The 25,565-nt window shown below is 41.5% G+C and overlaps 1 protein-coding gene across 1 annotated transcript; it reads left to right on the top strand.

Moving 5' to 3' along the window:
* The first annotated feature begins 340 nt into the window (after positions 1-340).
* On the top strand, positions 341-25,084 carry OPRM1 (opioid receptor mu 1). Its single transcript, XM_085055817.1, has 4 exons — positions 341-820; positions 15,305-15,657; positions 16,597-17,117; positions 22,656-25,084. The coding sequence occupies exons 1-4, from the start codon at positions 510-512 to the stop codon at positions 22,692-22,694; spliced, it is 1,224 nt and encodes a 407-aa protein (XP_084911943.1). The 5' UTR covers positions 341-509; the 3' UTR covers positions 22,695-25,084.
* The last annotated feature ends 481 nt before the right edge of the window (positions 25,085-25,565 follow it).

Raw genomic sequence — 25,565 nt, 5'->3', positions numbered from 1 at the left:
CTCTGTTAACTCTATAATCACCGAGGACATCGTTTTGCCACGATCCCTGACTCACTGATCTCCTTTCTGCACCGGCCTTTATCCCGCCAAGTCAGTCTCCTCTGATTCTCTCTCTCCGGTGTTTGCCACCGATGCCTGCGGCGATGGAGAATGGAACATTTTAAGCGCTTTGCCTTCAAGTGCCACCCGCAGGGAAGGGGAACACCGCCGGCGCGCCACCCGCTGTCCCCGGCAGGTGCGCCCCGCTCTCTGCGGCTGCCCCGCCGGCCTGGGAGGAGCAGCGGCGGGCGGCGGGCGCGGGGAGGAGGCTCCCGCCGCTCCTGCGGACACGGCCCCTCCTCCCGGCCCGCCCCGGCCCGCCCCGCCCGCCGCACACATGTGCCCGCACCCAGCGGCGGGGCGCGCCGTCGGGGCGGGCGGGCGCCGTCGCCTCCCCGACACCGCGCCGGCATCGCCACTTGTCCCCCGGGCGCGGAGAGCGGGTGGCCGCGCTGACGCCGCTGCTCGCCATGGCTGTCGCCTACCTGCTGGGCAACGGCTCCGCGCCGCTCCTCGCCGGCGCCCTGGAGGTGCCGTTCGCCGCCAACGCCTCCGCCTGCCGCCCGCCCTGCCCGGCCTGGGGCAACGCCTCGGCGGCGCTGGGCTGGAACCGCTCCGAGCCCTGCGGCGGCGGCAATGGCAGCGCGGGCGGCGGCGGGCCCTGCGCGCCCACGGGCGGCGGCCCCTCCGTGGTCACTGCCATCGCCATCATGGCTCTCTACTCCGTGGTCTGCGTCGTGGGGCTCTTCGGCAACTTCTTGGTCATGTATGTCATCGTCAGGTGAGTGCCGCCCTGCCCCGCCCCGCGGCCCACGGCCGCTGCCGTCGGGGCGGAACCGCGCCGCGCGGAGCCGGGATGCGGGACGGTGTCCCGGCGGGGATGCTGCGGTCCCGCTCCGGCGGGCAGCGCGCAAAGGGCAGCGCGCACCCAGGGGGGTGCGGAGGGGCGCCGGCCTGCGCGGGAAAAGGAAGGAGGCTTTTGATAAAGAGCCGGAGCGGGTGATCGGGGAAGAGAAACTTGCGGTGGAGCCGGCCGTGAGGGGCGGCCGGTCCGTCAGAAAGCGCTGCGCGTCCGAGGATGTTCTAAGGACCATCCGTGCTGCAGCACCTCTGGGAGCTGCTCTGCTCAATCCCGCACCTGTCCTTTGAGGAGCGAGGATTTCAAGGGACTGTAGCCGCTGCCTGTGAGCGTGTACGGGTACGGGGTGGCACACGGACAGCCGACACGCATCCACCTGTCTTTCCACCCACCTCTTGCAAATGCACGAGCAAAATGTAAATAGCACGCGGCTTAACGCTTCTCTGTGCCCGTGTTTGGAGATCCTCTGCCTCATGTCTAGATATGTATGTGTACACTGACATACATTTATGTGTGTGTATACATACGTGCGTGTACACGTGTATAAATCCCATGCCATGTATGCCATGATCGCCACCGCTCTCAGTAGTCCCGGCGTTCCGGCTGTGCTGCGGCACTTCGCAACTTTCTCGCCCGCAAGAGAAAAAGCCCCCACTAGGGCTATTACAGATCATATCACGCGCGATAAATCCATTGCCCTTAAATGAGCGGAAAACGAGTGAGCGGGAGATGAAAGAGGCTCCTTTGCCGGCCTGGCAGCGGAGCGGAGCGCGGCGGGGCGGGTGGCTTCCGTGGGGGAACACTGCCATCTCCCGGGAGCGGCGGGTCGGGAGCAGGACGGGGCCGACTGAGCTCATCTCCCTTCGTGGCTGCTCGTCGTTTCCAAACCAAGCATTCGCTGAACCCTAGAGAGCCCAGCGGGAGCTTTTAAGCGGGGTGATGGAGTTGTCCCAGGGGCACACACCCTTCCTATCGAGGCAGCCCCAGCATCTCCAGTTTCCCTCCGGTCTGGAGCGTCCGTTCTCCCTTGGAACACTGCGTTCCCCGAGGAGTCGGGGCCGCCGCTCCCGGGCATGGGTGGCCGCAGGAGCAGGGATTGTCTCTTGGCGTCACTTGCAGCCCAGCGGCACGGGTGGCTGTGTGGTGCGCGGGGGCAGCGCTGGCAGTGCCAGCTGCAGGAAGCCGGGGTGAGGGTGGCGGTCACGGTGGAGTGTTGCAGCGGGGTGAAGGATGATTCCTTCGGCACGTGTTAGGGATGTCACTGCCAGCCTAGGCATCTGATAGACCTAGTGGGAACGCAAGTAATATCCATCAGTGCTTGAGACTAGAGCAGTTCAGAAACCTTGCTGGTTTAATTATACTTCAGAGGCTGCATGCACAGGGCTGGTGAGATTCTCTTCCGTCCAGTGGGGTTTTTTGGTTAATTTGAAACTCAGGCTATCTGTGTGAAGATACATCTGCAGAAAGGCTTCTGAGTGAGGGCATGACTGCAATCACGGTAGCAGTGTTGAATGCATTCCTCTGGGAGAAAAAGCAGATGCACAATGTAACAGAGCCAGGATAGCTGTCAGCCGAGAAATATGCCACAGGTTGTTTCTAGTATTATGTATTCTTATCCTGGGCATAACCCCTGCTAGGTTCATATTTCTTACAGTAATTAATTGAATTACACTTGCACCACAAAGCCAAATCGAATGAGGCACTTGTATTTAGATTTCTATCTATAGAGAGTATCTTTCCCTGAGACGACAGCTTAAAAACAAAAGCCAGAAGCAATAGGAGAAAGCAAAAATATATTTTCATTTTACAGAGGAAAACACAAATTAAATGGCTTGTCAAAAACCATCAGGAATTCTATGGCAAGCCCCACATCTGCTCAAGAGCGGCTTTTGGTATGACAGAATTCATTCCCAATTAATACCACGCAGCTGTTTAGCAATTGGGATGAAAAAGAGTTTGCATGCTAATGGCTGAATAGGATCTGTGGCTTAAGCAACATAAAAATATGTTTCCTTTCTGTGCTTCTCTGTAGCTGTAGTGTGTCTGGTTGGCAATAGGGAATTTAGTGAATTAACTTCTGTTGCAAGCTATGCCAACAGGAGAATGTTTAAAATTATAGAATATGTACCTATGAAATTGTGACCCTGTGTGCTCACATTCGTGCATCCTTTCATCCAACTACGCATAGGAGGCCAGTGTTTAACTGGCTTGAATTTGTCCTCGTATAAAACTCCCCTTCTTCATCTGCCTTTCCCATCATGCCTGCTCATGAAGAGCAAAGCACTGAACTTCATATTTATTTTGAGAGGAATTGAGGCTACTAAAAATTAAGATTTTTGAGTGATATTGGTACCTAGTTTGTCTTGAAAATACCAGGAGTTTGGAGGTAGGTGCCTAGATATTTAAAACTGTCCTACTCACCTTTCAGAGTCCAGGCCCAGTGAAAGCAACAGTGACTTTAGATCAAGCGTTCTGCATGCTAACGTCTCATGCTTGGTTTCTTTGGAAATATTTTTAAAATAATTATATTATTCTTATAAACATTATTACTCTTAAATCTTTTCCACATGAGGCCCATCCAGCGGTTCAGAGCCAGAGCTGTGCAAGTGCTGGCCTGACAGGCAGCTATCACTGTCACTCCGCAATGCCACTCTGCCATCCCTGCTGGGGCAAACAGAGGTCAGAAAGCAGACATGTCCAAGAAGTAGTTAGAACTGTATTGTGATTGTTGATATGAAAATAAGGCTCTTCATGCAAAGCAGGTGCATGGATTTCCAATTTATACACATTACTTTCTAATTAATGCATTCTCATCTACCCTTCTCTTGCTTCCAGATGGTTCCTGTTCAGCTGACTGCTTTCATCCTTGAATTAATATTTACATGTTTTATATGTAGTGTGTGAGGCTTAACCTCATGTTACTGACACTGAGCTGTTTCCTTTCTCAAGTACCAAAAAAATGCCTTCAAGTGACAGCAGTAGTATTTTAATAGTTTTTACTGCCTGCCATGAATTTCCTGTAATCTGAAAAATTGGTAGATAATTTTTATTATGTATTTTCCTCATGTGCTTTGTGTAAGTTACTAATATGAACACAATGTTGTTATGGCTATATCAACAGCAAATGCTACTTCTAGCTGCTGCAGAGTACAACAAGACAGTGTAGAATTAGTACCATGTGGCATTGAATTAATTTACATGGTAATCCAAAGGCTTTTCCAGCTTTCTTGTCAAGTCAGTGGGACATTAGTCTCACGGTTAGAGTGGAAAGAAGAATATACCTTGTGATTAAGGCAATATGCTAGAAAGCTGTAATAGATCCTAGATGAAAATCTTGAGCATTGCAGGTCTGGAAGAGAGGAATAGCTCACAGATCCCAGTCCTCCATGATCCAAATGCCCTGGGAGGACTGTAATTCCACCAACAGCCGCTGGAGTCACTCAAGTTCGGAGCAATTCCTCATTTGCTTTGCTATTAATTTTGTCACATATCATAAATAAAGATGTTTCAGGTTATTGGTGATCTTTTGCAGAGGAAGGAAAAGTGTTGTTTCATTGAGTTAATGATTTCACTGCATAAAAAAAAAAAAAATCCAGGAGAAGTTGAAGTCCTCCTCTCTCTGAAATCTTTCTATGTGTCTCTAAACAGCCTCTTAATAATTTTTTGAAAAAAATGAGTTGTGTCTGAAGGATCATCTAATCTGGAAAGACTATGCAGCACTGAAAGCTCAGTTCACTCACGATGGAGGAAGACTGTTCTACTAAGTAGAACAGACTTAGGGTTGAAATTTCAATTGTAGAAATAATCAATATCACCAGAAGAATAAATATTCTCACACATGTGCACAGAAATGTGGAGTCTTTTTGGAGGAAAAAATCTGAAAATTCTCACAAGCTTGGAAGTGACTGAAACACAACACAAGTGTTTCTAAAAAAGGGGTTCCTTGCAAGGTGACATGGTGTTAAGGACACAGTATATAAGGCAGCCTACAGCATTTTTTGTATCAACATCAATCAGGGATCGTATAAACCAAGAAATGCATAAAATTCCTGCTTTTTTTTCCTGTCCACAGCCTCATGAACTTCTCTTCAATTGCATGGTATTGCTTGTGTGTGTGTCCTGCCTCTTCCACTGATTGCAAATGTTCCACCCCCGTGCTAAGAGCTGAAAGCCTCATCCGCCTTATCCAGTCATGTCAATTATGAATTAATAAAGCTCACAGCACCAGCCAGAGAAGATCTGGGGACAGAACTGAGGAAGCACTGTTGGGCAGGAGCAGCAGAGGAGCTGAATTAAATCAGCAGCATAGCAAGGGGGTGACCCTCAGCCCTCAGCATCCTGCCTTACAGAAAGGCAGGTGTCCCTGTTTGCATACTGTTTGTGACAGAGTTTACCAATCTTTGCTAGTGGGTAAATGTTTGACAAGCAAGCAGCTCCTCTCCCTCCCCCAAGGAAAGCAGACAGATAAAATGGAATGTATACCTTCGTATTCTCACTTTTTCTTTCTTTCCTTTTTTTTTTTTTTTTTTAATTATGTGTTTACGGACATGGTCAAAATTTGACCAAAAATACATGAGGCTGCAGCCTGGGGGTAACACCCATCTCGCTGAGAAAGCAGAGGCACCTGAGGGATGAGTGAGAGCTCTGCAGCCCCAGACTCATCTCCAGACCCTGAGCCTGGCCCCAGTGCCAGTGAACTGCACACAGGACAGCATCCCAGGCCCAGGTGCACAAACCTTCTGGCTCTGCCAGCGCCTAGCACTGGGCAGTTCTGGGCAGAAAACAACCCTTCTCACTCAGTTTCTCTTTAAAAAGTTGTTTGATCCCACAGTACTTTTCCTGGAGTGCCATTATGGTAATGGCTCCCATGAAAAATAGTGTTAAACTCCTCTTGATTTATTTTTTTTTAATTTCTTTATAAAAATAATCAAATGTTACCAAGTTTTCATAGCTTTGGTAAGGGTAAAAAATACTGTATGCACATATTGCTTACATTACATAATTACGAGCAAGCTAATGACAAATGAGCGATTTAGCTAACATAATCCTGAAGTACTGCTTTATTTTATTTTAATTTGCAGTGTTTGTCCAAAACATCAAGCATAACTTTTGCTGATCACTGTGGATAATCTTTTATAACTTTTCTAGATCAAAAAGTGACAGATTTACAAAAATTTCAGACGTAACATGGTGCAAGCCCAAATGTCTCAGAATCTTTAGCTTACTAGCCTCTTTTTCAGCCATAGGCAGCAGCTGGTGTTTAGTCACAGAGAGGAAGAAATAGGGACAACAGTGTGTGAGTATCTTTCTAACAGACTGTTAGACTGCAGAGAGACTTTCTGAGCTGCAGTTTGCATCAGCATTTATTCACTAGTGTTTTGTGGACATTTCTAACATGCAGAAGTCCCCAAAAAAATGAGGATCGAGAAAAAGACTGGAAATAAAAGGTCACAAAGGTTGCCACTACTAAACAAAGCTGCTTTGAAATAAATATTTGAAGCATTTTTTAAGATTCTAAGTTGGTTATTTTTAAGATTGGGTATTCTAAGATGGTTGTTGTAGAGATCTTCATTAACAGACATTTTCAAAAAATTATTTATTTTCATGATGATTCCAGCAAGTTTTCAATGCTTGATAAATTACAGCCTTCAAAATAGAAATCCACTCTTGTAACTTTAAAAAATCCAAAAGCAACTCTTTTCTGAATTGTTGTACTTAAGCTGATCTCAAAGAAAGCTCTTTTTATAACCATCTGTGTCTTCTTTGGTTTAGATCATGAAGTTTGGGTTTATGGTATTGAAAGTGGGAATATTATAATTATCTTTCAGAGACCCCTAGTCTCTTTTGGAAGTGGGCTTTTAATGGTGTTCACTATCAAGGAGTTCCACAGCTTAGCCAAGCTGTGATAAGAAGCATTCTCATTCATCCATTTAGTGTTAAACACTTCTAAATTTTGTTCATATTTCCCTTTGAAATTACATGATGAAAAAAGGTAGGGATGACACACCATAGCTAATCAAATAACTGTGAAGTACATGAAATGGATTTTTTCCACCTTCCTACTGAGAAGTGTTCAATTATCAGCTATAAGATCTTGTATCTCAGATCAGGAATAAAACTTCAGAACAAAAATGTTTGTGTAAAATGGAGCATCTCCTCCTTATCATGTTGTGTGGAGCAGTTCCAAGTGAGTGAAGTCTCTTTTTTAAGGGGGAACATGGAGCAGCAGTTGTCACAGTGCTAATCTTCAGCCCTGGGATGTGCTGCCCCTATGGAAAAGTAATCTAAAGAGCCAATTACCCAAATAATTCTCATAAGATTGTGGTCTTAGTAACTTCCTCAGAGCTCCAGTTTCAGACACAATCTCATCCTTGTAATGTAGAGACTGAGGCCATGATTCCCAGTGCTTTGATTTGGTCTTCTCATGTAACACGTAACTGTGCTCATTCTTACTGTCATGCCTGCTTCCACCATTGCCTTCTTTCCCCTTTTCCCTACATCATAGGCAAGCCCTCCTCCACATTTATTCTCTCCCTAGTTCGTTTGTCTCACCTCTGTCACTCCTTTGCAGATCACACTCAACAGCTTGACCAGAAAATCCCAATCCCTTGTATACCTGGTGTTCCTTTGATCTGTACAGTCTGTGTATGGCCTGACCTCCAGGACTCTGCTACCCTCTGACCAGGTGGGATTGGTCACCTGCGGTTCCCTACCACACCTTTGAAGGTCTCACACCTACTCGCAGTAAAACTGTCTTCAAAGGCTTCCCTGCCTGCTTCCCTGCTGACCAGGGATGCTTCATGTACAGTCCTTATCTCAGGCAACCAGTCTACAAATCAGGAGGAGGGTACCAGCACCTGGAAACCAGACAAAGTAGCTGATAACTTGTCCCCTCTAGAAAAATGTCACCACAGTTATCAGAGATGTAGTCAGCAGTTTTACTCTCAATCACACTTCCCTGAAGGCCAAGGGGAGAAAGTTAAATTGAATATACTGACAGTTCTCCTTTATATGTCTTCCTAGCAAAGCAAAAGCTTCAACAGTAAGCACCTGCTGCTGGATAATGGCAATATATTGAAGTTAGCCTTTTTAACACCATTGATTTATTTCAGAGAGATACGTTACACAATAACCGTGAAAGCAGCGACCTTTATTGACGACCCATATATGCCTCAGTGCCAGGCAAACAGAGACTCAAATAAAAGTGGTTTGACAAACAGGCCAGATTAAGTTCTGAAATAATTGGCAGGTAATTTTCCCCCCATTTAACTAGGCTGGAAGGGAAGGAAGTGTACCAGCAGATGACTGTTTGGGCACTGGAGCATGCATATTACTGTCATTTGTTTTTTATCATTAAGTAGCTTTATATGATGTCTGGGAAAAGAAGAGGAAATTAGGGTAATAGGAATTATAAGACATGACAACATCTTAAATATTTTTATGGCAAGTACTATATCTAAACCTGTTCTTGACTGGTTCTCCACCCCTTATTGAAAAAAAAAAAAAGAAAAATTTATCCCATCAGCTTTATTTTGTATGGATTTCTGCCAGGATATTTTTCACATTAGTGTAACTTAAAAAGGCATGAAAATAAAAAGAAATCATAAAGTAATTACCTGTTATGACTACTGTGAAGTTGTGTGTTCTGTCTGAAGTAATGTCCTTACTTGTTAATCCTTTCAGTCAGACATCAAGGGAAAGGACTAGCCTTCCTCCTGAAAATAGCTATTTTTCCCTGAAATAAAAAGCTTATTTTCTCTGGGTGAGGACTAAACTCACTAGCTCAAACTAAATAGCAGAAAGAGGACTTCTATATGGTGCCTTTCAGTAGCAAAAAAAAAAATCAGGAAGAGCCACAAAGACAGCAGCAAGTAATTTTTAAGTCCAAATCCCAACGCAGGAAAACAGGATGAGTCAGATGCCCTCACAACTCTCTTGGTGCCACATCATTCCCAAAAAGACTGGCACTGGAGTCTAAAGGTGACTCTGCCTAAAAGGCTTTTGTTTAGCTCACCCTTTGCCTTTTCCAAAGCTGAGGTATGAGAGGAATTCCTGATGGGTTCTGAGTGCAAGAGAAATGGCCCTGAGCTGGTGCTGCTTCCCAGGAGGTGATGTGCTCTGCTTGCTTCTCCTGCATCCTGCAAGCCAATACTGCTGGATCTGCACGTGCCTTGGCACTGTCCTGATGTGAGAAAAGGATAAGCTGGGAAGTCAAAGATGCTAACACGGTAACCTGAGGGAAGTAAACTCTTGTGACATTCTGGCTGAGTCTCATTTGTGCTATGGAGGAGAATAAAGTGAAAAAGGAACTTGGCAGTGGGAGAACTAATTATCAGGGAGAAAAGAGGTAGCAACTGAAGCAACTACAGGCTAGCAGTTACCTGCCCTGTGCTCAGGTCCACCCACATATACACTCAAACTCCTTCAGAAAATAGAGATCCCCTTGCCAGTAAGTGAAGAAAGGAGAGAAAGGCCGCTCCAGCACAATGTAGGTGAAATTGATGAGTACATCAAATAACTAAACCTTTTGATTTTAAATCTACTGCACTTCCTCAGTATGTTGTGTCTTGACACCTGAAGTGATGCCTGATATTTCTCATCTCTCTAATTGACTGGGTAGCACCTGCTGGGAGTCAGGATGCAAGACTTTAACAGGAGGGAACAGCAACTGCCTCTGTCTTTCTTAAAGGCAGTGAAAGCTTCTTCACTATCTCTGTTTCAGCTTTTGCCCCCAGACTCAGGATGGGTGCAGGGAATAAGTGAATGTGATGCAAATTGCACAATTTCATTGCAACCAAGCGTGAACACTTTCAGCTCTAATGTTGCACCTGCTAGAGGTTTTTTTTTCAATTCATTGTTGGTTTGGTTTCACTCAAGGCTTACGATGTTTAAATCACAGCCTTATATGGGATCTCTTCAGTAGAGCAACTGTATCTTTTCATGCATCAAAAGGATGCATAGGTTATTAACCACAAGATGGCACCTCCAACCTGGGTGGCCTTACTGCCTAATAACCTATCAGGGTTGTACACAAATTTATGGTGCTTGTACCCAGAGATGAAATTTAATGGCTTAAGGAATAAGCATTCAGATGTACCCATGGATAGGAAAATCAAAGACTCAAGCTTTCAAGCTGATTAAATCGTGCTCACAGACAGGAGGGCTAGACCTATACAGAATATATATGACTTCAAAACTTTTAACAGGTTACAGCCTACCACAGCACACGTCACAGCTGTGGCTGAGATACAGTACAGGTCTTTTACTCTGTAGAGACCCATTACCATGTGAAGAAAAAAAAAGAACAATATAATAGGATGGACACCAGTAAATTCTGTCATTTGAGATCCTTTAGTTCAAAGGTACTTTCCAGAATATGGCTTGAGAGACTTCATTTCAGGGTCAAATATACTAATTGGATATGCAGACAGAAAAATTTTGAGAGTTTTCACAGACCTCCTTGAATACAATATGAGCTTGTTGAAAGCTTTAAGAACCCAACAAAAATTGAAAGTACCTGATATCTCAGGAAAACATGCCAAAAAATCCATTTCTCCTACTGTTTTTGAGTTGCATATTCAAGGTGCACCAGAAAGATCATGGGGGAAAAAAAATTAATTTAAATTGATTCAACTAGGCATACTTCACATGTTTTTATCTTCCCACCCAAGGCGACCTCAACTAATTTAATGTATGCACATAATGATTCTTCATTTGTTTAACAAGTCATTTATGCAAGAAGAACATAAATTTGAAATGCTAACCTAATCTCCTCCAGCATCAACATGAGTTATGTCAGATTGTCTGTATGCAAGACCTAACTGTTGGCTGTTGTTTCTTTCAGCAGCCAAACCATTTTTCATAGTGACTGCTTTCTGCAGTGAATCTCCAGTGATTATCTCCAGCTTTTCATGTGTTTTGTGCTGAACTTAAACACAGATCTTGAAGTAGTCTCTGTCTTCAGATTGCATTCTGTAGGCAAAACCTTGCATGCCTTTGTGTTGCTGAAAGTAATTATTACTGGTCTATCATCGACCAGCCGGTTTCCTAAGTGCAAAAGACTATTTCTGCTTTCCTCCTCATTGACGTTATTCAGATAGGAAATTTTTCAAGTTAATTTGTAATGGTATCATCATCATTATTAATAATAATAATAATAATATAATACAGTAGTTGTATTATTATTGTTATACTATTGTTATACTCTGTATTACACTGAGATAAATGTGGACCACCTCTGTAGCTTCTTTGCTCCTGCCCAGTGATACAAGGATGCTACAAAGCTGATCTGGTCCAGAAGGGCAGAAGGCTCTGGAGGAGGGGATATCCCAACAATCCACATTGATGTAAACCTCTTGACCAAGGAGCAGTAGAGACATGGCTACATTAGTTGTATAGACTGTGATAGTGATATACAAACTATGTCTTGGTTTGCTTAGGCTTAAATAAAATATGATTCAAACTAAAGATTTCATTAAATTTTGAGAAAATATATGTTCTGCATGTTATTTGTTCTTTACTTTTGAGTCATGGAAGCTTGAAAGAAGAGACTCATAAAAGATGTTTGAAGGTGTTAAGTGGAGACTGAATTATTACTACAGGCCAGAACGGAGGCTGTGGCAGGTGTCTTGCAGAGAGTCACAAGTGCTCACATCTCTCCTGTTGCATGAGAAGTGGAAGGAAAGGTGCTCCTGGCTCCTGTCCAAGGTGCTGGTACACTCTGTAGACGGGAGCTGGTGTCTCCCTGAGGTTAATCTGGTGAAAGTTTTATTTGGTTTACAATCAACAAGTGGCGCATGAGCAGCCAGTTGAGGGGCCCATTTCAAGACTTTCTATTAGTCCTTGAATGCTAGGAACTTGGTGGCTCTCTGAGCTGAATCCTTACTCGTTTCTCCGTTGAGTTTTCCTATTCAAAGCAAATCCCAGTTGAGTGGACCTGTACAGCTCAGGTCTTCAAACTTGAAGTCTATTTTAGAGCTTAGTTGGATTGAAGATGAAGACAAGGCTGAGCTTTCCCTAAAAGCTTAGACATAAACTATAATCTTACTGTTAAAAATCTGATTTTTCATCTGCTATTACCAACAAAACAAGACTTCATAAACAAATGTTTTATGATGCAAAACCTGCACTGAGGAGTTAGAAGGGGTATACTAGTGGGTGTCAGTTATTATAATGAGCATAATTAATTTGGATATGTATCAAGAGCAGTAAATATGCACCAAAAAAATCTCTAAATCATCATATTCTCTTAGTCTTTTCATTGCCGAGTTGTAAAATAAAAGGCCACCCAAAGCCCACTTCTGTCTTCACTTGCAACCTTGCATATTGTCATGCAAAATTCAATACACCTGGTGTTTTAGACACTGAAATTTCAATGTAATCTAAATACCAGTTTTCAGATTTTCATGACTTTGAAATTAAGATTCTTTCTTTACACATCTATTAATTTTTAGATTCTCTAGTGGGTTTGAATGAAAGCATGTAAGCAGTATATTAAAAGATTGCATTTATAAACAAAACTTTGAGTATTACTAAGTCACTCTCAAGTATAGAGATCTCATCTCATATACATCTATGTCTGGGTAATGGAAATGTTTGTTCTGCTTGTTCAAATAGGTCCACTGATACCTTAGCAAAAGGTTAAAATAGCAGCCAAGATCAAGACTTTGAAAAGCTCCTTTTTGATGGACTGTTACTTTTCATGCTGTTAAAATTACATTTAATCAATTGCTTCAGTATTTATTTGTTTGTTCCAAAAAAATAATCCTTGGGACACCGATAATCTACTTATTTGGAAAAATACATGTTTTAGAAATGTACCTTTCAGAAGTAAGCCCCTTATAAAATCTGTAAGTACTCAGTACAGAGAAACGCCCACATCCCATAGAATTCACTGAAAAGAATATTGGAAATTTCAATAGGCTTTTGTTGATTAGGCAATTGTGGAGGTAAATACTTTCTATCACCATAAAAGCACTGCTTATTTTCATTATAAGAACAGCATGATTAGAAATACAAAGATTACAGAGTACATCAAGCAAAACCCTTCATTAATGGTCTATAGAGGCCATTAAACAAAGTAAGTCCAAGAACTTTTAAACTTAAACTGAAAAGTAGATAGCAAAACTGAAAAATATGTAGCATTTAAGTGGGATAAGGCACATTCCCAGTGAAGAAACTTTGTTCTATTTATTCGATTCTATTTATTCAGAGATTTTTTCCGTCCATCCTCTGTCATGCTAACCTGAAAGCCACGTATGTATTGGTTGATTGGTTTTTTGTTGGTGGTTTTTTTTTCCCTATTTCAAGCATTCCCTTTAAGTCATAATGGCTTTAATTACTGATAATGGCAAAACATTGCCATTATTACCTGGTGATGCACTCTGCAAGCAGAGCCATCCTGGAATCATGTGTGATGGCAGCAGCACTGAGCAGCATTCCCAAGTGTGCTTTCTTGTCCAGCCATAAAGATAAGGCAGGCAGTCATCTAAGGGCTAAGCAGGGTGAGGACACAGAATCCTCATTGTCGCTCTTGAGCTGCCAGCAGAGAAGGAAAGCCCTGATTCTCAGCGTGGCATAGAAAAAAGTACTTTATTGTTTGAATCCAACATATATATAGAGTTTTCAAAGCTTACCCAGATTGGTCAGTCAGAAACCTCCCCCTAGGCTTGATTGGCCAGGCCTGCACTGTCCAATTCTCGAGACACTGTTTTTAATAACATCCAAACTTTATCTTTGCTTATAAAACACAAAAAGAATTTTCATGGGAAAGACCTGTGCTAGCCACACCTCATCACCTTTCCCTGTCTGCGCAGAGCTGAGAGCCACTGCCCCTGTGCCACTGTCCCTGCCTGAGCAGCTCAGGTGGGAGCAAGCTGGGTAGCTCTGCTCACAATACAGTCAAACCTTCAGGTTAGCTCTGGACACACCTTCAGCTACTCCTGGATCTGTCAGACCTATGCAGAGACATTCATTTTGATAAACCACAGGGCTTAGTACTGGATAATAGTAAAAGCAAAATAAAAATGTTGCTGCTTGCATTCTTCTCTGCAAGATTCTCCAGCAAATTGCTCAAGAAATATTTTCTCCTCCATCCTTCCAGTTCTTAGAGCTGCAGCTTTTATTGTTTTCCTCTCCCACACTGCAATCCTGTACATTTTTTCCAGTTTCCAGAAGAGAGAGTCATGGATGCTTGCAGCATCTGCCTCCCCCTGTGTTAGTGTTACAAACTTGTTAGAGAAATGGAGTAAGGAAGGTTTTTACAGGACTTTCAGAATATGGGGTTTATTTACAACTTGGAAGCATCGTATTCAGATCATACTTTCTCAAGGCAGAAGTCAAGACAGAGTTTAAATCTACTTGAAAATCTGTTTTTAAAAACCAACCTAAATTGAAATTAGGGTTATCAGTGGCACCTCATGCAGTGCTAAAAAATGAGAGAAAAAATTCAATACCAGTGATTTCAAATGTTCTTCATAAAAGCTAAGTCCATTCAACATGAAGTCTGCATTTCTGCACACCCTACCAAAGAAACGTTCCAAATGAGTGTTCCCTACAGAATCCTTTCCTTGCAGTTTTTTTGCAACTGACTCATGTTCTGAAGAGATCTAACTCAGAGAGATAAAAACCATAAAAAACTGTATTTTACATTTTACATTTTATCTTACTTAGCAGGTTTCCTGATAGATCTTTTCAAATGGGCTACTCCTCTTGAAAAGCATTCTATAAATTGTAAAATGTTTGATCAAGCACTCTGCTTATTAGTTTTGCAGAAACAGAAGGAAGTATCATCAAAAGAGCAAGCCATCTTACCCCCAAAAGCCAAGCAGCCACAGTGCCCAGCAACCTCGGCAGCAGTCAGGGCATCAGGGCAGCATGGCCAGGAGCATTACTTAAATTGAAACACTTGCTGTACCACTGCAAAAGTACAGCATCCACATGCAAAGTGGGTCTCAAGTGCTCCTCACTTAGAATGAAATTATTACTGCTCCACAACCTACAAATGAATTCTCTATTTCTACAGAACATGGTTATGATATTTGGCATGACATCAGCAGGTAAAGAAAATCTATCTGTGTAGTACAGTATCTGATATGTAAATATAGAATTTTTTCAGCTTCTCAATTCTTTAGCATCTATAATATTGTTTCTTCTATGTGTATCTTTTCCTTCTGCACAAGTTAAATTAATCTTTTCTTTCTTACACCCTTTAGCTGATGTCTTACTGAACGGCCAACATGTGGGTGAATCATAGCAAGATCATTTGGTTAAAAGCAAAAAATATGATCTTTGACAGTATCTAACACATTATTTTATAGAAGTTTCTTATAGATAACACACTGAATTCAGGGTTTTTTAACAGTGTCAGTTGTGGTCATTCACATGCTCTGCCAATTTCTTTCCTAGGTACACGAAAATGAAGACTGCCACCAACATCTATATTTTCAATCTTGCATTGGCAGATGCCCTAGCAACAAGTACTCTGCCATTCCAGAGTGTGAATTACTTGATGGGAACATGGCCATTCGGTACCATCCTCTGTAAGATTGTTATATCCATAGACTACTACAATATGTTCACCAGTATCTTCACACTCTGCACCATGAGTGTGGATCGCTACGTGGCTGTTTGCCACCCAGTTAAGGCCCTTGATTTCCGTACCCCCCGAAATGCCAAAATTGTCAATGTCTGCAACTGGATTCTTTCCTCTGCCATTGGCCTACCAGTTATGTTCATGGCAACTACTAAATACAGGCATGGTAAGTCCAGCTTTCATTGCTAAACTGAGTATTCAACCTTTAAACTCCTTTCTGCATTTTTCACTGTAGTGTAGAAGATTAACTTCTGACTTCCAACCTGTATATAAGTACCAGTGTAAGTGGGTTCCTTCAACAATTTTGCACCTGGCTGTAGTCAGCTGGACATTAAGTGTATCAGATCTGTCTTTTACAACAGGTGCCTCCAGCTCCTTTTGTAGCTCCATGCAAGTCTTGCTGTCCCACATGGTTACTGTAGTGTTTGGAAAAGCACCTGTGCCTGCCTGCCTCCTGCTGTGGGGCAGTTCTGCATTGCCCTACAGCACAGGAGCCTGTGCTTTACTCAGGATACTCCCATTGGGAAGCTGGCAGTCATAGATATGTTACACCCTGTCTGGCAGGACATGGTACAGAGCAGAGAGCACGTTCTGGATCACTGGTGCTGCAAGACCTTCCATAAAGGGATAATGACAGCCTGTCAGCATAAATCCAGACCCCTCACAGTGCATAGTTACCAAGTGTCGTGTCATTCTCTTCCCTGTTGCCCTGAAATGCCCAAACTCTCAGTGTATATGGTGTCTTAACAATCTTTCTTTTCATCACATTTTACACTGGAAGTGAAAATGAGTCAAAGTTTAAGCATTTATGACAAGTCAGCTCTTTTCCTTGTTTCGTATACATTAAACTCCAAGCCATAAAATGCAAAAGAGAACACGTTAATTTGGTTTTGTTTTTTAACTCACACTTCATGCATGTTTTGCAGTACTCTGTCCTACCAATGTTTGTGCAAATGACAGGTCAGAGATTGCTTCATTTTACAAGTTTACTTAGGTGTAAAGTCTTCATATATTTGCCTGTGATATTTAATTAAAGAAAGGTTTAAAGAAAAGCAAATAAAAAACTGACATGCATGTTCTTCTCTGCTGTTTTCCTTTTCCCCAGGCTCAATTGACTGCACACTTACGTTCTCCCACCCTGCTTGGTACTGGGAGAACCTCCTGAAAATCTGCGTGTTCATCTTTGCCTTCATCATGCCAGTCCTGATCATTACGGTGTGTTACGGGCTGATGATTTTACGCCTGAAGAGTGTTCGCATGTTATCCGGCTCCAAAGAGAAGGATAGGAACCTGCGGAGAATCACGAGGATGGTTCTCGTGGTGGTGGCAGTGTTTATTGTCTGCTGGACTCCCATCCATATTTATGTTATCATTAAAGCCCTGGTCAACATCCCAGAAACTACTTTCCAGACTGTCTCTTGGCACTTCTGTATTGCTCTAGGGTATACAAATAGCTGCCTTAACCCAGTCCTTTATGCATTTCTAGATGAGAATTTCAAAAGGTGTTTCAGAGAGTTCTGCATCCCCACTTCCTCAACCATTGAGCAGCAAAACTCCACCCGAGTCCGACAAAACACTCGTGACCATGCTTCCACTGCCAACACTGTGGATAGGACTAACCATCAGGTATGACTAGCAGTGGAGATGTCATCTCTGGATCCAGGCCACCCGCTTGGAGATGACATGTGTTCTGAAGTTACTGCTTACACTGATTTGTAGCTGTTGGAAGGTCCTGAACACCTTCTAGGTTATATTTGAGACTGGTGTACACATACACAGAGACCACAGTCCTGCATGGTGCTCTTTGCTCTCTGCCCTGCTTGATGCTCAGAAGCCAAGGCTTCTAAAGGGTACCCTGGGTGACTGGGTCCAGTGTGCATGCATGTACAAAGCATATAAAACAGCTTTCACTTGCAGGATGTTTACAACACATTGGAGATTAATCACAGATTCCTCTGTTCATACTCCTCGTCTGCTGGTGGAGACAGGAGTGGGACAGAATAGCGATCTCTCTTCTTGTCCCATTGCAACAGTGAATAAAAAGATTAAAAACTGTGCTTGTTCACTTTTAATTGATGTATGAAGGAGGCATACCTGACCTTGTTTGTCCTGAAAGACATGCAAGAGATAGACCAAGGCCTGTCTATGTGCAGTTCTTATGTCAGATAATTATGTGGAGAATAAGGTGGGGTTAGATATGTGTGTATGTATATAGATAAAAATATATATATACACACATGTTAAAGACTAATGTGCCATTTTACCATTTTAGATATAAAAAGAAAACACCTTTTCCATGTAGAAAAAGCCTTTAAGTAAGAATTTTCTGGCACATCAGATAACAAAAGAAGATTTTTGTTTTTATTCAGCCTATGTTTGCATAGTTTTTGCAAAGAAACTCTTTTCTACATGTTCAATGTCCATGGTCTGTGATTAGTCTTGATAATTTCCAATCCCCATCTATCAGCAAAACATGAAAGCAAATCTTAACATTCACAAAAGTAAGTCAAGCGCGTCACAAACACTACAAGAAGTTTGAGTTGTCTCTGCAACTCCTTAAAAATAAGAACAAAAGGCATAAGCCTGGTTCATTCCTTGCCACATCACCTTTCAGCAATATACTTAGGTTGGTCATGCACCAGTTTCTCACTGCTGCCACTTCAGCCACAAGCTGGCTGCCTCCACGAGGTGCAGAATTCGGTGGCTTCTTGTGAAAGCAGCTAGCCACCTGCCACTCAGCTGGTGCCAGATAGCCAAAATCAGAGCATTACCAACTCCAAGCAGACTAAACAGTAATTGCACCAGAAAAGAGGAGGGAATAGTCTAAAGGGAGAAGGGCTAAAGTGCGAGGTTTTATTAAGCATCAGCAATTGGTATTGTCTGCCAGTGTCTGATTCGTACATGCCAAACTGTGGCCTGTGAAATTGGCACCTGCTCAGCCTGGTGGTGAAGCAGAGCTGCCAAATGTGGCATAGGTGCACACATATATGTATGTACGTACGTATGTATGTATATATGTATGTATATATGTGTAGTATTTACTAGATGTAGCAAATTATTAGATTCATCTGTTAATAATGCATTTGTAACACTCGATGGAGTCAATTTTGTGCATGTGTCTGACAACAAGATTGTATCTCTGTCTAGTACAATTCCAGCCTTTTGGAATGCAGTGTGTAGCACCCATTTTCTATGTTTAATTATGTATCTTTATATTACTTTTAGGAGAGCTGAAGCCTTCTAAACTTCTACCCATAAAAAATGTGGTACAGCCCAGAGGCTGAGTGAAATAAAGTCCATTTCCCTGAGCACTGAGGGGAATAGAAGATGATGTTTCCCACAGAGATGTTTCAGCCTGCACCAGCAGGAGAGACAGCAGCAGGGATGGATGAAGCAAGTGAAGTGATCTTGAGAGTGGCAATAAGGAGGCAGCTAGTCATATAGCTGGGTTCTTTGTTGGTTAGGGTTTGGTTTGTTTGCATTCAGGGCTCAGTGGTGAAATTAGTTATGAAGAAATAAAGCATATGTAAAGAGAGGGGAAGGGGAAGATGCTGAAGGGAAGGGGAGGTGAGAAGCAGAGTGCTGAGGAGAACAGAAACATAAGGAATGAGGTCCAAGTGAGGCTGTCAGGATGGAAACTGAAGCAAAAAGACAGTCTTTGGATTGGATGGAACAGAAAAGGTGTATGCAGAGCTGGAAGAAATTGTTTGACTACTTTAGTAGCTCTTCTTAGGAACTAACCATCAGTTTTCCCCAGAGCCAGAGGGAAGACAACACTTGGAAGCTCAGGTCCTCATGGGTAGGTGGATAGATCTCCCCTTTAGGTATTTGAAAAAATTTGTAGTGGCCAACTTCACCTCCCTCACCACTATCCCTGCAGTCCTTGCTTTGGCAGCTGTTGATGCTGCCATTGGTTTATGTCTGCCAGATGTGCTCCCTGAATGATGACCTGAGCTGCTGATTGGTTTATTTCTGCCAGATGTGCTCCCTGAATGCTGACCTGAGCCTTCTTCCTGGAGTACAGCTCAGCAGCTATTTGGTGCAGTCTTTCTCACTCTCCACAATGTCTGTAGAATAAATTCACAGCAAGCCATGTTCAAAGCTTAACAGTAAATTTAATTTATCTTTTTTCTCCAGCAAACATTTCTGTAAGACATTTTGTGATGTCTACTTCTATCAGAATGACAGACAAGATTGTAGAACTAATTACACTAAAAAGGTTCTCTGGAATAGTAATTACAAGTGTAAGACCTAATATTTTGTTATTTATTATTATTATTATTTTAAACAGAAAAAAACCCTAGAGTGAATGCAGCTTTAGCTTACAGAAAAGAAAAAAGAGAATAAATCCCCAGACAAACCACTATTTGTCTGAGATTTTGTAAATTCTCTAGACAGGGTATTCTTACAGGTAAGTGCTTTCTGTTAAAAGAAGTCTAGCTTGTGTGTATCGATTGAAGTACACTGACAAGCTTGCTCTTGTGTAGACAAGGCCTTGAAGAGCATTTGGTATAAATTCTAATTGCAAGGCTGTGTAGTACTTGGCACCTCACACAATTTTCTAAGAAACAGATGTTCTACAAGTTGCTTTTTTGCCAAGTGAAAATTTTTTTCTCCTGCTAAAGTTAATGAGAACTGCAAGGCTCAATTGCATAAGGCCTAACACTCTTGAAGCATTTAAAAGCATTTAAAATTAACACTCTTAAGCATTATTGTTGGAAAGAACAATAGTGTCTTCTATCAGTTCAAATACACCAACAGGAAACATCATAAATATTCATATTTTTCTGAGTTAATTTACTGGTCTTTTGCCTACTCTGTGGCTCCTTGGCATCACCAAAAAGGCCTAGATTAAGTGCTTGATTATTGTTTCATCAGCATTTACAGAAGGTGGAAGAGCAAAACAAGCTCAAAACTGCAGAAATGCAACCTCTTGCGAGTGCAGGGAGCAGCATCAGACCCATAGCACTGATGGTGTGAGCATTTGTGGAAGTTGTGTATGCTCAGTGGAGAAACACAGCTCTGGGGGAGAGCAGGCAGTGGCTAATCAGGCATGCAGAAACTGGAAGAGTTGTAAAACAGAGGTGTTTCACATCTGTGGGAAATATATCTTGTGGTACAGTCAACTGAAATGCATAGTGTACATCTGTTTCTGAGTGAGCTTAAAGGCTTGGCTCACTTGAGTTTTCAGGAGGGTGTATGCAGTCTTGAAAGTGCACTTGCATGGAGAAGGAATGATGTAATCCTGGGGAAAAAAATGCTTGAAAAGCAAAACTGCTTTCTTTGAACTTTTCTCTGTATGGCCAAGTATTGGCAGGGAAGGGAATAAAGGACCAAATACTGGCAAATTTTGCAAATGGCCAAGGGTTTTTGATGTCATTGACTTAAACTGGTTTGTATCAAAGACCTTGACAAGTATTTTGAAGTAGCTTTTACTTCAGATGCTCAGAGACTCTCTGCATCAATTAATCTCTGAGATTAAAAGAAGTTTTAATTTTTTTGAATGTAAAATCGATTGATAGTTATTTTTTGTGAAAACTATGTTTTCCAAATATATATTTTGCTAGTATATATGTGCTAATAACAAAAAATTCTAAATAGTTAGGAAACTAGATTATTAATAATTGCAGAAATCTGAGAAATTTGTTACAGTGGATTAGTTACTTAGTGACCCATTTTTACAGCTGCCTTTATAAGCAGTTTCACCTGAATGTATCCAAGCAACTAAGCAAATTATGTATAGGCATATCATCAGGACTATTTAGTCATCCTATGTAACTAATCTTTTCAGTTTTAGCTTCTGGTGCTTTCTCTTCAACTACTGAAATGTCTAAATGCCCTAATGAAAGCTGCAAATCCTCCTCTTATGCTGAAAATGAGGCCTAAGGTATTTTCAGTAATAAAAGGCTCAGCCCTGAAAGCTTTGCCTTTACTGCCTGAATTGGCAGCCACATGTAGAAATAAAAAGGATATTGGATTCAAGAAAAAGTTTTTAAGTTAAAAAGTTAAAACAAGGAAAAATCGAAAGCTTGTTTCACTTTGATTAAATGAATGAAGTGTTTTCTTCTTTCTTAGTTTTCCCAGTGCTATATGACATATTGTGAACAAATATGGGGAATGCTGGTGAGTCCTAGTGCAGAAGCATGAGAAAAATGAGCAGCTTCTGTAACTCCAAACCTTGGCAGATTCACATCTACCTGTACTGACAGAGAATGGCCTTTCTGTGTACTTTTAGCAAATGGATGTATCTCCTTTGTAAATTAGAAATTGAAATACAGTAGTATTTCAATTACAATTTTAAAGTACTGTTTTCTTTAAAAGCCCATTTCTGGCAAGATAGTGACATCTATAAAACACTTGTCTAAGTTCAATAGATCCTTAAAACTGGGCTTTCTTTTGCAGCTGACACACACTGCCATGGGCTCTTTGTGAATCCCCAGGCTGCTTCTGTGTCTCTGCCTTCCATTCTGTAAACCCTCGATTTGCTGGGTCTCCCATCCAGCTCTCAACAAGTTCTGGTACAACATTTGTTGGGCAGCAAAAAAAAGGTTGCAGGCTTTCAGGACATGCTGTGCAGTAAGCAGGTTTTCTTTATGAAAACATCTGTAGTGCTACTGGCCTGCATGCAAATAGAAATCAGCAGGGATGCTGTGGGCACGCAGAGCTGAGAGGTTGTTGGGTTTGTTTCCTGATGTAAATCCATCTCACACAGCATTTAAACTAGACTGTAAGTGAAAAATCCATGAGTTAGACAATATTCTGATAGGAGCACAGAATGTATTCAACTAAAATACTAATTGCCCTGTAACTGCTACAGAAAGAATACAGAATGGGAGTGAAATTTTTCCATATTCATTCCATGGAGAATTCCACCCTAGAAAGAGAACTGGCTTGATATGAAGTATAGTCTAATTCAAATTCCAGACCTGCTACTGTTTCTTTGTCTTTGTGGTCATTTCCTCTGCCTTTGTTGCTTCATGGCAAAAGCATAGTCTTGCCTTACTCTGGACTATGTGTTTTGAGCTTTAAACAGCAGGACAGCAGCTGCTAATGAGAAATAAATTCCTCCTTTAAAAAAGCCACACAAGTAAACACACACACAAACTTGTGGGTGCGAAGATACCAAGCAATTGTTCACTGTATTTGCAATTTCTTTCCTTTCAGTTGGAACTTCAAGAAGCTGAAACTACTCCACTGCCGTGACAGGGTCTCCTGCTGCATGGCTCTCAGAGCAATTGCAACGCCACTGCGCTGCACTAGTCTGCCAGTGGGAACATGTAGGATATGCTTTCCCTCAAAAAAAATACCACAGAGGAAAGTGCCTGCTTTTCCAGTCTGTCAAAAATTGCTTCTGCAGCACATCTACATTGCACATAACAGAAGCATGAAATGTAACAGCAAGCAGAGGCAGGAGATGCTGGGTCCTTCCAGGCTCTGGTGTTCAGAGCAGTCATGTTTGCCAGGAGTACATACATTAGTGTAAAACAAAGCTACTGTGCCTGTAGCAACCTGACACACTCTTGGTAAGTTACAGTGGTGGTAAAACAGGTCGGAAACAAAAATTCTAAGGCTAGACAACTATAGTTTGGAAGATAAGGTGAGCTTTTGAGGATGGAAAATTATGAGATATGAGCTTGTAATACTGTTGGGTAAACTCTATTTACTCTTAAAATTCACTTGTAGAGGTGTTTTCTGGTTATTTACGTCCTGAAGTCTCATGAGGTCATCTAGAACAACACATTTGTAGTTCAAGAGCTCTTCTTTTACAAGGATTGCATGTTCTGCCATTTCAAAGGAAAATTAAATTTTTCAATGATCCCTTAACAAAAAAAAAAATCCCTTAAACTCCAAACTTCGCCTTCTGCTTCTATTTCACATACAAAATAAGGTTTTAAAATCAAAACAATGAGCTATCACTTTTTCTAAAAGAGATGAGTAAATGAAAGTATTCCACATTGTTATTGATTGTCAAAAGATCCCCAAAACAGCATATATTAACATAAATTTCTTTGTGAATAAAAATGTAGCTATAAGCCTGTCAGAGCTTGCACAGGCTGATGATGTCTTCTCTTTCAAGTAGTTTCTCAAATTTCAGCTGCTCTGTCAGCAGCATTTTGAATTTGTAAATAAATGACAGCCCCTATGTGAAGTACTTGGAGCAGTTAATGCATTAGACCTTTTTTAAAAAAGAACTTTAAAAAAATTTTGCTAGACATCTATTTTTTCTTAACCAAACACATAATATGTTTGCTTTTCTAATTAACATAATACAGTCTGCATCTGCATTTTGTTTTAGCTGCTAAAACAATATTTCAGGAAGAAGCATTGTACTGCAGTAAACGCCTTCGTAGCTGTTTTCTAGTATGAAAAATAGAAATATCCATGTAGATAAGTTGTGGTGCAATGGTATTTTCTAGAGATTGTTTGTAACTTGCTTTGTAAATAAATCATCAGTAGTTAACGAGGAGAAAATGTACTTCAATGAATTTAAGTGTATTCTGAAATACAACTGTATGGAATGGGAGTTTTTTGTCTTTTTCTTTCTGCTGCCAAAATGTATTTCTTATTTTCATTGCTAAAGTCTGTGCAACAATAATGTTATAATGTGAAATCATTTGTTTCTCCCATTGACTGCGTAATAAAGATTGAAGACCAAATCCTTGCAAGTTGTAAATAAAAGGATTATTTGAGTTTCATCACTGTGTTGCAGCTAAATATGTAGCCTTTATATCAGCAGAATATGAATCTAGATATAACAGAAGTGCCTCAATTTATTCTCTTTATGTTGAAAATTCCACTGTGTTGTCATATGGATTTATGTTTAATTTTGTGTCAGTTTAGCTGTATCACCTCATAATCATCACTAAAGTTTAAACCAGAGTAGTCACCATTCTAAGAGGTTTCACGTCTAATTATTAAACAGCATAAGATAGGCGCTTGAAAAAAGTTGATTTATTGTTTTGCACCACACGGCAGCATTATTTAAGTAACAAAACCAAGATAGAATACACTACATGTAAACAGATTAACATCCTAGGACATCATTACTACCTGATGGGTTCAGAGTAGTCTGACATGTGAACATACAACAATCTCAAAAAAGTTTAAAATATTGAATGAAGATTTGAAAAATCTTAACTGATAGACCAAAAACGTATTTAATAAATGTAAGATCATAGTTTTGTGAGTAGTCAAATGTTCAGCTTGCACAAAATTTACATAGTTAATTGAAGCCATTATTTCTTTTCTACTTTGGGTGAAGCACACAGGCAAAATACTGTGACTTGCCAGAAGACAGCCAAATATTTTTAAGGATATTTTCTGTTTCTGCAGTCCAACGATTGAGAAACCTGACTGTAAATATGTTTAGCAGTAATAATGTTGTAGCCTTGATGGTTTAAGGATATGAGGAAGTAAATTTTATTAGCAGAACACTAGCAAAAAGTAAGAAAAATATCTTTTTTTTTTTTCCAGAATGCTTGAATGTTCATTGGTAGTGCTTTGCAGTAAGTAGCATATTATTACAAAATTTCTGTATCTGCATTGTAAACCTTTAATAAAAATGCCTGTGTTTCTTGTGTATTTGCACTCAACCCCACTGTCCATGTCTGTGATGAAAATGTTAAATAGCACTGATCCCAAGGGACACCATTTGTCACCAATGGCCATCTGGACACTGAGCCTTAGACCACTACTTTCTGGATATGACTGTCCAACCAATTTCTCATCTCTTGATTTCTTCTCTACTGAACAGTCCACCCATCAAATCCCTATGTGCCCAATTTGGAGAGAAGGATATTGTGGGAGACATGTCAAAGACCTTAAGTAAGTCCAGATAGATGACATCCAAGACCCTTCTCTTGTCCACTGATGTAGTCACTCCATCGTGCAAGGCCACAAGGTTGGTCAGGCAGGATTTATTTGCCCTTACTGAAGACATGCTGGCTATCCCAAATCACCTCCCTTTCCTCCATATGCCTTGATGTAGCTTCTAGGAGTTCCATGATGTTCCCAGGAACAGAGGTGAGGCTGGGATGTTGGTAGTCCCCAGGAGCCTCCTTTGCACTCATTTTA

This window comes from Lichenostomus cassidix, chromosome 3, assembly GCF_008360975.1.
Source record: "Lichenostomus cassidix isolate B80296 chromosome 3, HeHo_3.0, whole genome shotgun sequence".
Lineage (NCBI taxonomy): Eukaryota > Metazoa > Chordata > Aves > Passeriformes > Meliphagidae > Lichenostomus > Lichenostomus cassidix.
Note: the sequence above shows the minus strand (reverse complement) of the source record. Positions and strands in the feature narration are given on the sequence as shown.

Excerpts from the sequence above, each read along its gene's own strand:
- OPRM1 (XM_085055817.1), top strand. The coding sequence starts at position 510 with ATGGCTGTCGCCTACCTGCTGGGCAACGGCTCCGCGCCGCTCCTCGCC. Across the intron at positions 821-15,304 it reads GTCATGTATGTCATCGTCAG|GTACACGAAAATGAAGACTG; the intron begins GTGAGTGCCGCC and ends TTTCTTTCCTAG. Across the intron at positions 17,118-22,655 it reads TGGATAGGACTAACCATCAG|TTGGAACTTCAAGAAGCTGA; the intron begins GTATGACTAGCA and ends CTTTCCTTTCAG.